Source organism: Sorex araneus, chromosome 8, assembly GCF_027595985.1.
Source record: "Sorex araneus isolate mSorAra2 chromosome 8, mSorAra2.pri, whole genome shotgun sequence".
Taxonomy (NCBI): Eukaryota; Metazoa; Chordata; class Mammalia; order Eulipotyphla; family Soricidae; genus Sorex; species Sorex araneus.
Window position 1 is genome coordinate 968,541 of NC_073309.1, and position 12,416 is coordinate 980,956.

Below are 12,416 nucleotides of genomic sequence, written 5' to 3' on the forward strand. Positions count from 1 at the left end.
CCCCAGGGAGCAGGACCGTTTTCAGGGAAGAAGCTCAGGCTGCAGCCCGCTGGGTCACCCCTCCGCGGTGACTCGTGTGCGCCAGGCACAGCGCGCTGAGACCCACTGTGGGCATGAGAGCAAGGGAGGGAGCACTGGGGGACACGAGAGTAAGGAAGGGAGCACTCTGGGGCATGAGGGGGGGCATTGTGCAGTGAGGTCAGTGGGAAGGACTCGCGTGCAGGCCATCAAGCCCTACAGCATCACCCCAGTGAGCCGGTCCGTGTCCTCCCAGAGGTCTGTGCCGCTGCTGCTCCAGCCAGAAAACCCGCGTGAAGGACCCACCCTCCCGGGAGCTGCCCCGAAAGGGCCCGATCCAGTGTCCTGTCCTGCTTGACCAGTGTTGTCAACTCCCAGAAGGAAACAGCTGTCCCTCCAGACCACTGTGTGGGGGGAGGGGACCCCCTCTGCAGGGGCTGCGCTCTGTTCCCCAGGCCCAGGAGGCCCGCGTTGGTCGGGGACGTCACGGCTGTTTCCCACTGGGCAGGGCTCTGGCTCTGGACAGGACTCCCAGGCCAGCGGCTGTCACGTTTCTGGCTTCGTCCTTTATTGGGGGGCATGTGGAGCCCTCCAGAGACCCACAAACTTCACAGGATTGTCTCCTCTCTTTTGTGGGGATGCCCTCAGTGCTCGGGTGGGAACTGTGTTGAATCTAGACGGTCCGGGACCGCAACGACTCGCCACAGAGCTGGACTCTAGGGCGCGCCCCGCCCCAAGGTCCCGCCCCCGCCCCTGGCCCCGCCCCCCGCCCCCATCCCAAGTTCCATGCCCCAAGCGCTGCCCATAATAGGCTCCCGGCTCCTCTGGCCCGCCCCGCCCACTTCCACGGCCCGCCCCCCGCCGCAGTCACCCTCCAGGCCACGCCCGCACTCCCCCGCCCCCCGCCGGCTCCGGCCCCGCCCACGCCTTCAAGCCTCTCCCACACGCCCGCCCCTGCGTCTCGGCCCCGCCCACACTCCCGCCCCGCCCTCGCCAGGCCTCGGCCCCGCCCACACCCCAAGCCTCGCCCACACGCCCCGGCCCCGTCAACGCGCAGGCGCGGGGGCGTGGTGTGACGTCATACGCGCGCGCCGGGCGGTCCGGTCGCCATGGAGCTGGCGGCGGGTGAGCGGCCGGCGGGCTGGGGCGGGGGTGGCCGGGGCCGCCGCGGGGGCTGGGGGTGCCGCGCCCGGAAGGGGCGCCCGCGGCCGGCCGGGCCTGAGCGCTCGCCTCGCCGTCTCCGTCTCTCTGGCCGGTTCCTGGGCAGCGCCGTGGGCGCGCCCCGGGTCTGCGGGAGGCCTCGGGGCGGCCGGTCCCGGGTTCTGCGGGCCGCGGCTGCCGTGCAGCTGGACCGCCTTCTGGACCGGGCGAGAGCACCCCTGCAGGTGCGGTCAGGGAGCCCTGGAGCAGCGTCCCGGGAGACTTCCTGGAGGTGGTGCCACAGCTGTGGGCTGGAGGTGCCCCGCACGCCCCGCACGCCCTCCGCAGCGCTGTCCCAGCCCCTGGCGCAGGGCGGGGCTGGGCCCCAGAGCCCCTCTGCGGCGGCCGGGAGGGTCTTGCCTTGGGCTGTGCCCAGAGCTCTAGATGGCCTTGGGGGCTGAGCGCGAGAACCTGTGCACACCAGCTGTGCGGGGCGCTAGAGACACGTGCGCGTCGGAAGGCAAGTTGCACAGGAGCTGCACACATGTATCAGGAGACACATGCACAGGAGCTGCACACACGTGTCAGGAGACACATGCACAGTGCCTGCACATGAGTGTCGGGGCAGATGCACAGAAGCTGCACACGCATGTTGGGACGCATGCACAGGAGCTGTACATGCGTGTTTGGACACATGTCAGGAACTGTACACGTGTGTTGAGACACACATGCACAGGAACTGCACATGTGTGTCGGGACATGCACAGTAGCTGCACATGTGTGTTGGGACACATGCATGGGAACTGCACACACGTTGGGACACAGATGGACAGGAACTGCTCATGCGTGTCAGGACACAGGGACGGGAGCGTCACTTGCATTAGGGCCTCACGTCCCTAGGGGACTGGGTCTAGCTGTCCTGTGTACTTAGAGCTGCAGCCTGGGGCCGGACAGCTGCCCCCGCCCCCCGCCCTGCCCGCAGGTGAGGCCAGGCCTCCTCTGGGAGGTGGAGGGTGCATGTGCCTACGTCCCACGCAGGGCAGGGCGGAGGGAGCCGGCCTGGACAGAGCTGGTCCCAGGAGTGTGTGGCCCTGCGGCCCGGGCCGGCACCTTTTCCCGCCAGGCCCGTTTCCGTGTTTGCAAACTGCAGTCAGCCTGAAGGAGCCTGGGCTGGGCGCTGTGCCTCTGCCCTCCTGGGGCGCTTGCCCTGGCCCTGCCCGCCTGAGCATCTCCGTGTCGCGGAGAGAAGGCGCACCTGGTGGCTCCCGGGGCCGCTGCTCTACCGCAGGATGGGTCCTCGGCGGCCCTGCGGTGCATGAGAGGGTGCGAGGGTGCGGCCACCATGCCCGTGTGGGCCGAGGACACGCATGAGGAGCTGTGTGGGCCAGCAGGGCGGGGCAGCGGACGTGGACACTTTCCACGTGTTCTCTGGAAGCTGCTTCTCGTGTTTCTCCACTAAGGGGCACGGGCTGACGGACACCAGGCGAAGGCACAGGCTGATGCGAGTGACACCAGGCGAGGGCACGGGCTGACGGACACCAGGCGAGGGCACAGGCTGACGGACACCAGGCGAGGGCACGGGCTGACGGACACCAGGCGAGGGCACGGGCTGACGGACACCAGGCGAGGGCACGGGCTGACGGACACCAGGCGAGGGCACGGGTTGACGGACACCAGGCGAGGGCACGGGCTGATGCGAGTGACACCAGGCGAGGGCACGGGCTGACGGACACTCTGGGCCGTCGGGCCCCAGGCCCCTCTGCCGGGCTGGGCGGGGTGCAGACGCTGGCCCGCGCTGCCGCTCCCTGCCTCCCCAGGCTCTGGGCCGCAGCTCTCGCTGCTCGCGGGGTGATCGTGGGTACTGGGCTGCGTGGACTCAGCAAACTGGGGGTGTCTCCTGCCGGGACTAGCAGCGCCCCGTCTCCCTCCGCTCCCCGGCTCGTGGGGCTCAGAGACCTCTGGGGTGGTGACGGGCTGGGGCTCGGCAGCTGCTCTGAGGGGCCCCCTCGCCCGCCCCCAGGCGTCTCCAAGCAGGCCATCCGCCAGCGGGTCTGGGACTTCATGGAAGCGCGAGATCTGGCCGACTTCCCCCGCCCCGTGCACGGCCGCATCCCCAACTTTAAGGTACCGTGTGCCCCCCCAGGCCATCCCCCAAGGGGCCGCTCTCTGGGGTAGGTCTGCCTGCCGGACACAGCAGGGGGGGGGCGGAACCCTTGCAGGGTCAGGTCCCCACGGTGGGCCCTGGGTGGTCACTTGGGAGCCCTGCCTTAAGCCGGTGAGGAGGGGCCAAGTGGGCTGTGCTCTCTGACCACTGATGCTGCCCTCTGGCGGGACGCCCCCCTCCCTGCCATGGGGGGCCTGCTCCCTGCAGTGTGTGTGTGTGTGTGTGTGTGTGTGTGTGTGTCCTGCTCCCTGCAGTGTGTGTATGTGTATGTGTCCTGTTCCCTGCAGTGTGTATGTGTGTGTGTGTCCTGCTCCCTGCAGTGTGTGTGTGTGTCCTGCTCCCTGCAGTGTGTGTGTGTGTGTCCTGCTCCCTGCAGTGTGTATGTGTGTGTGTCCTGCTCCCTGCAGTGTGTGTGTGTGTGTGTGTGTCCTGCTCCCTGCAGTGTGTGTGTGTGTGTCCTGCTCCCTGCAGTGTGTGTGTGTGTGTGTGTGTCCTGCTCCCTGCAGTGTGTATGTGTGTGTGTGTCCTGTTTCCTGCAGTGTGTATGTGTGTGTGTGTCCTGCTCCCTGCAGTGTGTGTGTATGTGTCCTGCTCCCTGCAGTGTGTGTGTGTGTGTGTGTGTCCTGCTCCCTGCAGTGTGTGTGTGTGTGTCCTGCTCCCTGCAGTGTGTGTGTGTGTGTGTGTGTGTCCTGCTCCCTGCAGTGTGTATGTGTGTGTGTGTCCTGTTTCCTGCAGTGTGTATGTGTGTGTGTGTCCTGCTCCCTGCAGTGTGTGTGTATGTGTCCTGCTCCCTGCAGTGTGTATGTGTGTGTGTGTGTCCTGTTTCCTGCAGTGTGTGTGTGTGTTCTGCTCCCTGCAGTGTGTGTGTGTATGTGTCCTGCTCCCTGCAGTGTGTATGTGTGTATGTGTCCTGCTCCCTGCAGTGTGTATGTGTGTGTGTGTCCTGCTCCCTGCAGTGTGTATGTGTGTGTGTGTCCTGCTCCCTGCAGTGTGTGTGTGTCCTGCTCCCTGCAGTGTGTATGTGTGTGTGTCCTGTTCCCTGCAGTGTGTATGTGTGTGTGTGTCCTGCTCCCTGCAGTGTGTGTGTATGTGTCCTGCTCCCTGCAGTGTGTATGTGTGTGTGTCCTGTTCCCTGCAGTGTGTATGTGTGTGTGTGTGTCCTGCTCCCTGCAGTGTGTGTGTATGTGTCCTGCTCCCTGCAGTGTGTATGTGTGTGTGTGTCCTGTTCCCTGCAGTGTGTATGTGTGTGTGTGTCCTGCTCCCTGCAGTGTGTGTATGTGTCCTGCTCCCTGCAGTGTGTATGTGTGTGTGTGTCCTGTTCCCTGCAGTGTGTATGTGTGTGTGTGTCCTGTTCCCTGCAGTGTGTATGTGTGTGTGTGTCCTGTTCCCTGCAGTGTGTATGTGTGTGTGTGTCCTGCTCCCTGCAGTGTGTGTATGTGTCCTGCTCCCTGCAGTGTGTATGTGTGTGTGTGTCCTGTTCCCTGCAGTGTGTATGTGTGTGTGTCCTGCTCCCTGCAGTGTGTGTGTATGTGTCCTGCTCCCTGCAGTGTGTATGTGTGTGTGTGTGTCCTGCTCCCTGCAGTGTGTATGTGTGTGTGTCCTGTTCCCTGCAGTGTGTGTGTGTATGTGTCCTGCTCCCTGCAGTGTGTATGTGTGTATGTGTCCTGCTCCCTGCAGTGTGTATGTGTGTGTGTCCTGCTCCCTGCAGTGTGTATGTGTGTGTGTCCTGTTCCCTGCAGTGTGTATGTGTGTGTGTGTCCTGCTCCCTGCAGTGTGTGTGTATGTGTCCTGCTCCCTGCAGTGTGTATGTGTGTGTGTCCTGTTCCCTGCAGTGTGTATGTGTGTGTGTGTCCTGCTCCCTGCAGTGTGTGTGTATGTGTCCTGCTCCCTGCAGTGTGTATGTGTGTGTGTCCTGTTCCCCGCAGTGTGTATGTGTGTGTGTGTCCTGCTCCCTGCAGTGTGTGTGTATGTGTCCTGCTCCCTGCAGTGTGTATGTGTGTGTGTGTCCTGCTCCCTGCAGTGTGTGTGTGTGTGTGTGTCCTGTTCCCTGCAGTGTGTATGTGTGTGTGTCCTGCTCCCTGCAGTGTATGTGTGTGTGTCCTGCTCCCTGCAGTGTGTGTGTATGTGTCCTGCTCCCTGCAGTGTGTATGTGTGTGTGTGTCCTGTTCCCTGCAGTGTGTATGTGTGTGTGTGTCCTGCTCCCTGCAGTGTGTGTATGTGTCCTGCTCCCTGCAGTGTGTATGTGTGTGTGTGTCCTGTTCCCTGCAGTGTGTATGTGTGTGTGTGTCCTGTTCCCTGCAGTGTGTATGTGTGTGTGTGTCCTGTTCCCTGCAGTGTGTATGTGTGTGTGTGTCCTGCTCCCTGCAGTGTGTGTATGTGTCCTGCTCCCTGCAGTGTGTATGTGTGTGTGTGTCCTGTTCCCTGCAGTGTGTATGTGTGTGTGTCCTGCTCCCTGCAGTGTGTGTGTATGTGTCCTGCTCCCTGCAGTGTGTATGTGTGTGTGTGTGTCCTGCTCCCTGCAGTGTGTATGTGTGTGTGTCCTGTTCCCTGCAGTGTGTGTGTGTATGTGTCCTGCTCCCTGCAGTGTGTATGTGTGTATGTGTCCTGCTCCCTGCAGTGTGTATGTGTGTGTGTCCTGCTCCCTGCAGTGTGTATGTGTGTGTGTCCTGTTCCCTGCAGTGTGTATGTGTGTGTGTGTCCTGCTCCCTGCAGTGTGTGTGTATGTGTCCTGCTCCCTGCAGTGTGTATGTGTGTGTGTCCTGTTCCCTGCAGTGTGTATGTGTGTGTGTGTCCTGCTCCCTGCAGTGTGTGTGTATGTGTCCTGCTCCCTGCAGTGTGTATGTGTGTGTGTCCTGTTCCCCGCAGTGTGTATGTGTGTGTGTGTCCTGCTCCCTGCAGTGTGTGTGTATGTGTCCTGCTCCCTGCAGTGTGTATGTGTGTGTGTGTCCTGCTCCCTGCAGTGTGTGTGTGTGTGTGTGTCCTGTTCCCTGCAGTGTGTATGTGTGTGTGTCCTGCTCCCTGCAGTGTATGTGTGTGTGTCCTGCTCCCTGCAGTGTGTGTGTGTGTGTGTGTGTCCTGCTCCCTGCAGTGTGTGTGTGTGTGTCCTGCTCCCTGCAGTGTGTTGGGGGGGCCCTGCTCCCTGCAGTGGGGCACGCGGCCTCCTGGTGCTTCCTGGGTGCTCCCATGTCCCCTCTCGTGCTGCCCCCAGCCCCCTCCCCCACTCACGGCTGCTGGGCCCACGCAGGGCGCCCCCCAGGCGGCCGAGCATCTTCTGCGCTGTGATGCCTTCCTTTCGGCCAGAACCGTCAAAGTGAACCCTGACGCGCCCCAGAGAGCCGCACGCTTCCTCGTGCTCGAGGTAAGTGGCCCTGTCTCTGCTGACAGGGCTCGCACCTGGCCGCCCAGCACCTCAGAGACCTGGACATCTTTGCCAGTGCGCAGGAAGTCAAGGTGGACCCTGACAAGCCACTGGAAGGTGCCCGTCTGCTGGCGCTGCAGGTACCCGCTAGCTGCCCGCCGGGGCCGAGCATCTCTGGGAGGGCAGCCTCCGCACTGCGGGTCCTCCCTGGGGGGGCTGCAGGGAAGAGGGGCACCGCCTCGTGACTGGACCAGCGAGGCCAGGCCCGACCTGACCGTCAGCAGTGGCCCCTCCAGCCCGGGCCTCAGATTCCATAAGCGCCCGCCCCCCATTTGGTGTGCGTCAGTGCTCACGGCTCCAACAGCACCGTCGCCAAATAAGTGCTGGGAGTCAGGTCCGAATAACCTCCCGAGCAGCAGCGCGGGGGCGGAGCGACGGGACAGCCGGGAGGGCGCCGGCCCCTTGCCCCTTGCACATGGCCAACCGGGGCTTGATCCCCGCACCCACACAGCCCCCTGCGCCCACCAGGAGTGACCCCTGAGCATCGCCGGGGGCCCGCAAAACAAAACAGCAACGCCGACAAACAGCAGCTCAGCGACCAGCCCCGGCGCTGGGTCCACACAGTGTCTGGCCAACGGGGGTTCTCCGTACCCACCCGCCATGGCCCTCTGGTTCCGGGGAACCAGGGGTGTGGGCACTGCTGCCCTACCTGGGCCAGCACCGAGGCAGGACTCAGAGGGTCCTGCCCATGGCTGCAGGGTGGTGGTGGGGGGGGTTTTGCACAGCCACCAGCTGGTGCTCACAGGGCAGCAGCTGCAATGGAAGGGGGGTTTCTGGGGGTGTGGCCTCGCGGGGCGTGGCCTCGGCGGGACGGAGCTGCGGTCCTGGGCGGGGCCTCGGTGGGGCGGGGCTGCGGCCCTGGGCGGGGCCTCGGTGGGGCACGGCCACCGTCCTGGGCTGGGTGGTCCCTGGGGCTGGGCCTCGGCCCGGGAGGGACCCACGGCTCCGCTGTGACCAGCTGTTACTCCTTATTTCCCAAGAGCAAGAAGACGCTGCTGGTCCCCACGCCGCGCCTGAGGTCGGGGCTGTTCAACAGGATCACGCCGCCCCCCGGGGCCACCAAGGCCGTGCTGAGGACGTGCGCCACCTCCCAGGTAGGCCGGACAGGCGCCACAGAAAGTTTCCAGAAAGTTCTGTCGGCACACGTGCGTGTGTGGGTGTGTCCGACACGCGTGGGTGGCAGGTGGGTCACAGCACCCCAGTTCCCCAGGTGGGGCCCCAGGTGCTGGCGAGGGCGGGCAGCTGAGTCCGGAGCACGGAGCACCGGAGCAGGTCCAGTGTGGAGCTGACGGTGCGCAGGCCCCCCCGGCCGGGGCCGCGTCAGCCCCTCAGCGCCCTGGGAACCTGGGTCTGATGCTGCAGGCCCTGGGGCCGGCCTCGGAGCAGACCCGGCCTTGTCCCAGGGCGCTGGCACAGACAGGGCACTGAGGTGCCTTCTCTAGGGAGACGCGGCCCAGTCTGCAGCGGGCAGTGCCACCCCGGGGGTGCCGGGCCAGGGGTGGCACCCGCAGGTGGGGGGGCTTTTGCTTCCCTAGATAGGTGGATGCAGCGGTCAGGTGGGAGGCCCGGCCTGCCGTGGACGCTGGGGGAGGGACTGAGCGCTCGTGCTGGCGACGGGCTCCCTGGGGCGAGTCCAGGGTCTGCCTGCGGCCTCCCCATGTCCCCCTCCCCGTCCCCGCGCAGGGCGTGCGGAGCTACAGTACCCCCGTGGGGCTGGATTCCAGGGTCCGGGTGGACCTGCTGCTCGTGGGGTCCGTGGCGGTTTCGGAGAAAGGTAAGTTTCCAAGGAAAAGCTTCCAGGCCCCCCGTGACCCTGCGTGTCCCCGATGGCCAGGGACAGCCTCGGGGGAGGAGTGCCTGAGAGTGGACACAGCCCTGGCCATGCTGTGGGGCCTCTTCCGCCTGCACCCCCAGCTGCAGCCACGTACATCTGTCCGTCTCGGCCCACAGCTGCCCGGCACCCCTGCACCCCCACTTGCTCTTGTAGGTTCCCTTGTGTGGTTCTCCATGGGCCTGGGTCTTAGGGACTCTCTGCGGGCCCCGCCCCTTCCGCAGGTCCCGCCCTCCCAGTGCACAACCCCACCCCTTTGCAGGCCCCGCCCCTTGCACAGCCCCGCCCCTCCGCCCGCCCTGCCCCTCCTTAGGCCCCCCTCTCAGGCCTCGCCCCTTCCACGGCGCAGGCCCTGCCCCTCGCTAGACCCCGCCCCTCACCAGACCCCACCACCAGACGCGGCTCCTGCCCCGCTCTGCCCCCTGCTGGCCCGGCCCCTCCCACTGCACGGCTCCGCCCCTCCGCAGGCCCCGCCCTTTCCCGCCTTGTCCCCTCCCCTCCCGCCACCCTGTCCCTCCCACGGTCCCGCCCTTCCCGCCTCGTCCCTCCCCTCCCGCCACCCTGTCCCTCCCACGGCTCCCGCATATCCCCTGGCTTCTGCCCCGGGTGTCTCTGCCTCCCAGGCTCGAAGCTGTGCCCGGCCGCGCCCACCCGCGGGCGCGCGGCCGCAGCTCTCACCGCGCTTGTGTCCAGGCTGGAGGATCGGGAAAGGCGAGGGCTACGCTGACCTCGAGTACGCCATGATGGTGGCCATGGGCGCGGTCAGCCAGGAGACGCCGGTGCTCACCCTCGTGCACGACTGCCAGGTCCGCTGGGGCGCTGGGGGGGGGCCCTGGCCGCGGGCGCGGGCGCGGCCCTCACTGCCCTCGTGCGCGGCAGGTGCTGGACTTCCCCGAGGCGCTGCTGGAGGACCACGACCTCACGGTGGACTTCATCCTCACGCCCACGCGCCTGCTGGCCACCGGCTGCGCGCGCCCCAAGCCCCGCGGCATCACGTGGGCCAAGGTGGGCCAGCGCCAGGGGCGCGCCGGGGGCACGAGCGTGGGCAGGAACCGTGTCCGGGCCCTGAAGTGGCTGTCCCTGCAGATCCACGCGGACATGCTGGCCAGGATCCCGGTGCTGCGGAGCCTGCGCGACCGGGAGCGACGGGCCGGGAAGGACGTGACCCTCCAGACGGGGTCCCCGCAGCCCACAGGAGCAGGACGCGGCCGTGCCCGCCGCCGCCCGCGTGAGGGGACTGAGCGAGTCCTCGGGGCCTCGGGGTCCTCCTGCACTGCCCATGCCCCGGCCCCCAGAGCGCTGGGCACCAGCGTCCCCAGGACGAGCCTGGCCAGGCGGGCAGCTCCCCCAGGGGAGCCGGCGGGGACGCGGGACGAGCGTGCAGAGCGGGCCTGAGGGCCGTGCCGGGAGATGGGTCACCGGTTCCGGCGTCTTGTTCTGTCTGGCGGGACGGCATAGACCAGAGCTCGGCCCCCCTGGGGCTGCAGTGAGTGGACAGGCCTGGCCCTCGGGCCTGGAACGCTGCCCACGCCAGGGGCCACACGTGTCACCCCAGCCTGCGTGCTGCGGGCCCTGGCGGGACGGGCTGCTCCTGCGAGTAAAGGCGTGCCGTGACCTGCTGTGTGGCTGCGTGTGTGCAGGGTGCTGGGGCCCCGGCCCGGGAAGCCTGAGGAGCGAGAGGGCTGCGAGAGAGGGACGCGTGACCCTCCACCGAGCCTGGCCTCAGCAGCCGGGCCTGGACACAGCTCGGGACACAGTGCTCCCCGCGGGGCAAGGGCGGGGGGTGTGTGAGGCCCCAGAGGTCACCTGAAGGCTCACAGGGAGCCAGGCCAGACCGGGACGAGCAACGGCCAGGCATGTTGGTCAGGGGCCCCAGGTCAGGTGGGCGGGAGAGACGGGGGGGGGGTGCGGTGGGGACACCCTGGCGCTCAGCACTCCCCTGTGGCTTGTTGGTCAGCTGTAAGACCCAGTGCTTGGCCCCTCCCCAGCCTGGGATGCTGAGGGCCGGCCGGACCCACGCCCGACCCTGACTGCGTGTGGCCAGCAGGTGGCGCTGCCGCCTCGCAGAACCAGCCCGAGCCTCAGCTCGCCGCCGGCCACCTGGCTAGGCCCTGAGACGGCCACTCTGCCTGGTGGGAGAGGCCGGCCAGGCTGGGCCCACCCGCACCCGGGGCGCCCCCCTCCAGTGGCGGGTGCCTGCAGGCTGTGCAGCCCCACTCTGCCCGGTCCCTGGGGCAGGTGCCACGGGCACGTCCGCAAGCAGCGGCTGGCCCAGTTCCCGCCCACAGCGGCTCCCGCAGACGTGCCCGCGCTGGCCTCAGCTGGCTCCCGTGCTGGCGCGGCCCGGGTGCCCGTTGCTTGGTCCTGGACACTTGGACGCCCTGTGCTCTGCGGCCAGGGACCCCCGAGGCTGCCCGCCCAGCGCAGGGCGCCCCCCCCCCCACTTCCTGCCCCCTCCTGTCCTCTGCCCACTCGGCTGCGTGAAGCGGGTGCCAGGAAGTGGAGCGAGTGTGCGGCCGCGGGCACTCTGTGCGAGGGGCGGCCGTGCCACTCTCCAGCTCACGGTGCTCGGGGCTGGCTCTTGGCTCTGCACCCAGGGTCACTCCTGGGCGCCCAGGGCGCCGCATCGGTGCCAGGGATGGCGCCGGGTGTCCTGGGCGGGCGCCGGCGCTTCAGTGCCGTGGTGCTGAGGGCCGAGTGCCTTCATCCGTCTCCTCTGCCTTCAGCTGCTGCCCGCTGGATTCACTTCCAGCTCGGAGTTCAACCCCGGCCCACCGCGCGGAGCAAGCGGCTGGCCGGCCCGGAAGCAGGGTGGTCTGAGGCCCCCAGGGGCGGGAGCTCACTGGCGGGTGGGCGCCGCCCCCGGTACGCGGCGATGCTGCTTTCGGCCACAAGGGGGCGGCAAAGGCCACAGGTGCGGCTGAGCGCGGTCAGCAGCTCCAGGTGGGAGCTGGGGACGCGGATGCTCTCCCGCTCACAGCCGCGGCCGCCGCCAGTGCTGGTGCCAGGAGGGGCCGCCTGCACTGGGGCCAGGCCCAGACGCGCTGAGGAGGAACAGGGGGTCCTGGAGCCTGGCCGCGCCCACCCCGGGGGCAGGGCAGGGCAGGGGTGCAGGGCGCAGGGGAGGGAGCCCAGCGGCCTGGGCGGGCAGGGCGCCAGGACTTGGCGGGGCCACCCTCGGTCCCAGCACTCCTGTGCCCAAGGAAAGGAAAACAGCGGGGCACCGGCGTCCTCCGGCACGCATGGGCGCCTTCCTGCCGGCCTGGGTCCTGAGAGTGAGACTGGCCGCGCGGTCCCAGTGGCCGGGCCCAACTGGCTCCAAGGCCACGGCCGCTGCAGACAGATCCGAGAGGCCCTTCCGCCCCCACGGGGCTTCGCCCGGGGACACTGGGGCCCATCCCCAGTGTTCTGCACAGACCCTGATTCATCCCATCCCCATGCAGGGGTCAGGCCCTTCGCCCACCCGAGGGCTGCAGTGACCAGGGCGCTCGGGCAGTGGCGTGTGGCGGGCCGGGGGCACTGGGCAGTATTCCCTGCGGATGTGGCTGGCCCAGCGTGGCCGCACGAGCGCCTGGCCATTGCTCAGGCAGACGGGTCAGGCGGGGACGGGGACCCGCCGCGCTGCAGCCCTGCCCTGGGGTGGGCACGCTGGGAGACCCCGCTGGGGACAGGCCAGGGAGCAGGTCACCGCCAGCCCAGCCCGGTCCAGTGGCGCCACACGCAGCCCCGCCGGGTGCATGGAGGGCCGAGGTGCGCCGGGCCCCAGCGGGCGGAGCCGCCGGGCTGGCTTGGGTTTCTCCTAATCAGCCCCATGCCGGCCGGGGCCCAGTCCTAATTGGGGCAGC

General features: G+C 67.5%; 1 protein-coding gene across 7 annotated transcripts; it reads left to right on the forward strand.

The window, feature by feature from the left end:
• Window positions 1-1,077: 1,077 nt before the first annotated feature.
• Window positions 1,078-10,185, forward strand: MTHFSD (methenyltetrahydrofolate synthetase domain containing). 7 transcript variants are annotated; one of them, XM_055146213.1, is made up of 8 exons: window positions 1,450-1,678; window positions 3,179-3,282; window positions 6,567-6,680; window positions 7,721-7,834; window positions 8,424-8,514; window positions 9,265-9,377; window positions 9,451-9,576; window positions 9,658-10,185. In XM_055146213.1, the coding sequence occupies exons 1-8, from the start codon at window positions 1,603-1,605 to the stop codon at window positions 9,964-9,966; spliced, it is 1,047 nt and encodes a 348-aa protein (XP_055002188.1). In that variant the 5' UTR covers window positions 1,450-1,602; the 3' UTR covers window positions 9,967-10,185. The 7 variants fall into 7 exon arrangements, with proteins under 7 accessions (XP_055002187.1, XP_055002186.1, XP_055002189.1 ...); XM_012931842.2 differs by lacking the exon at window positions 6,567-6,680 and adding an exon at window positions 6,707-6,820 and having other exon boundaries at window positions 1,455-1,678; XM_055146212.1 differs by lacking the exon at window positions 1,450-1,678 and adding an exon at window positions 1,078-1,143 and having other exon boundaries at window positions 9,451-10,185.
• The last annotated feature ends 2,231 nt before the right edge of the window (window positions 10,186-12,416 follow it).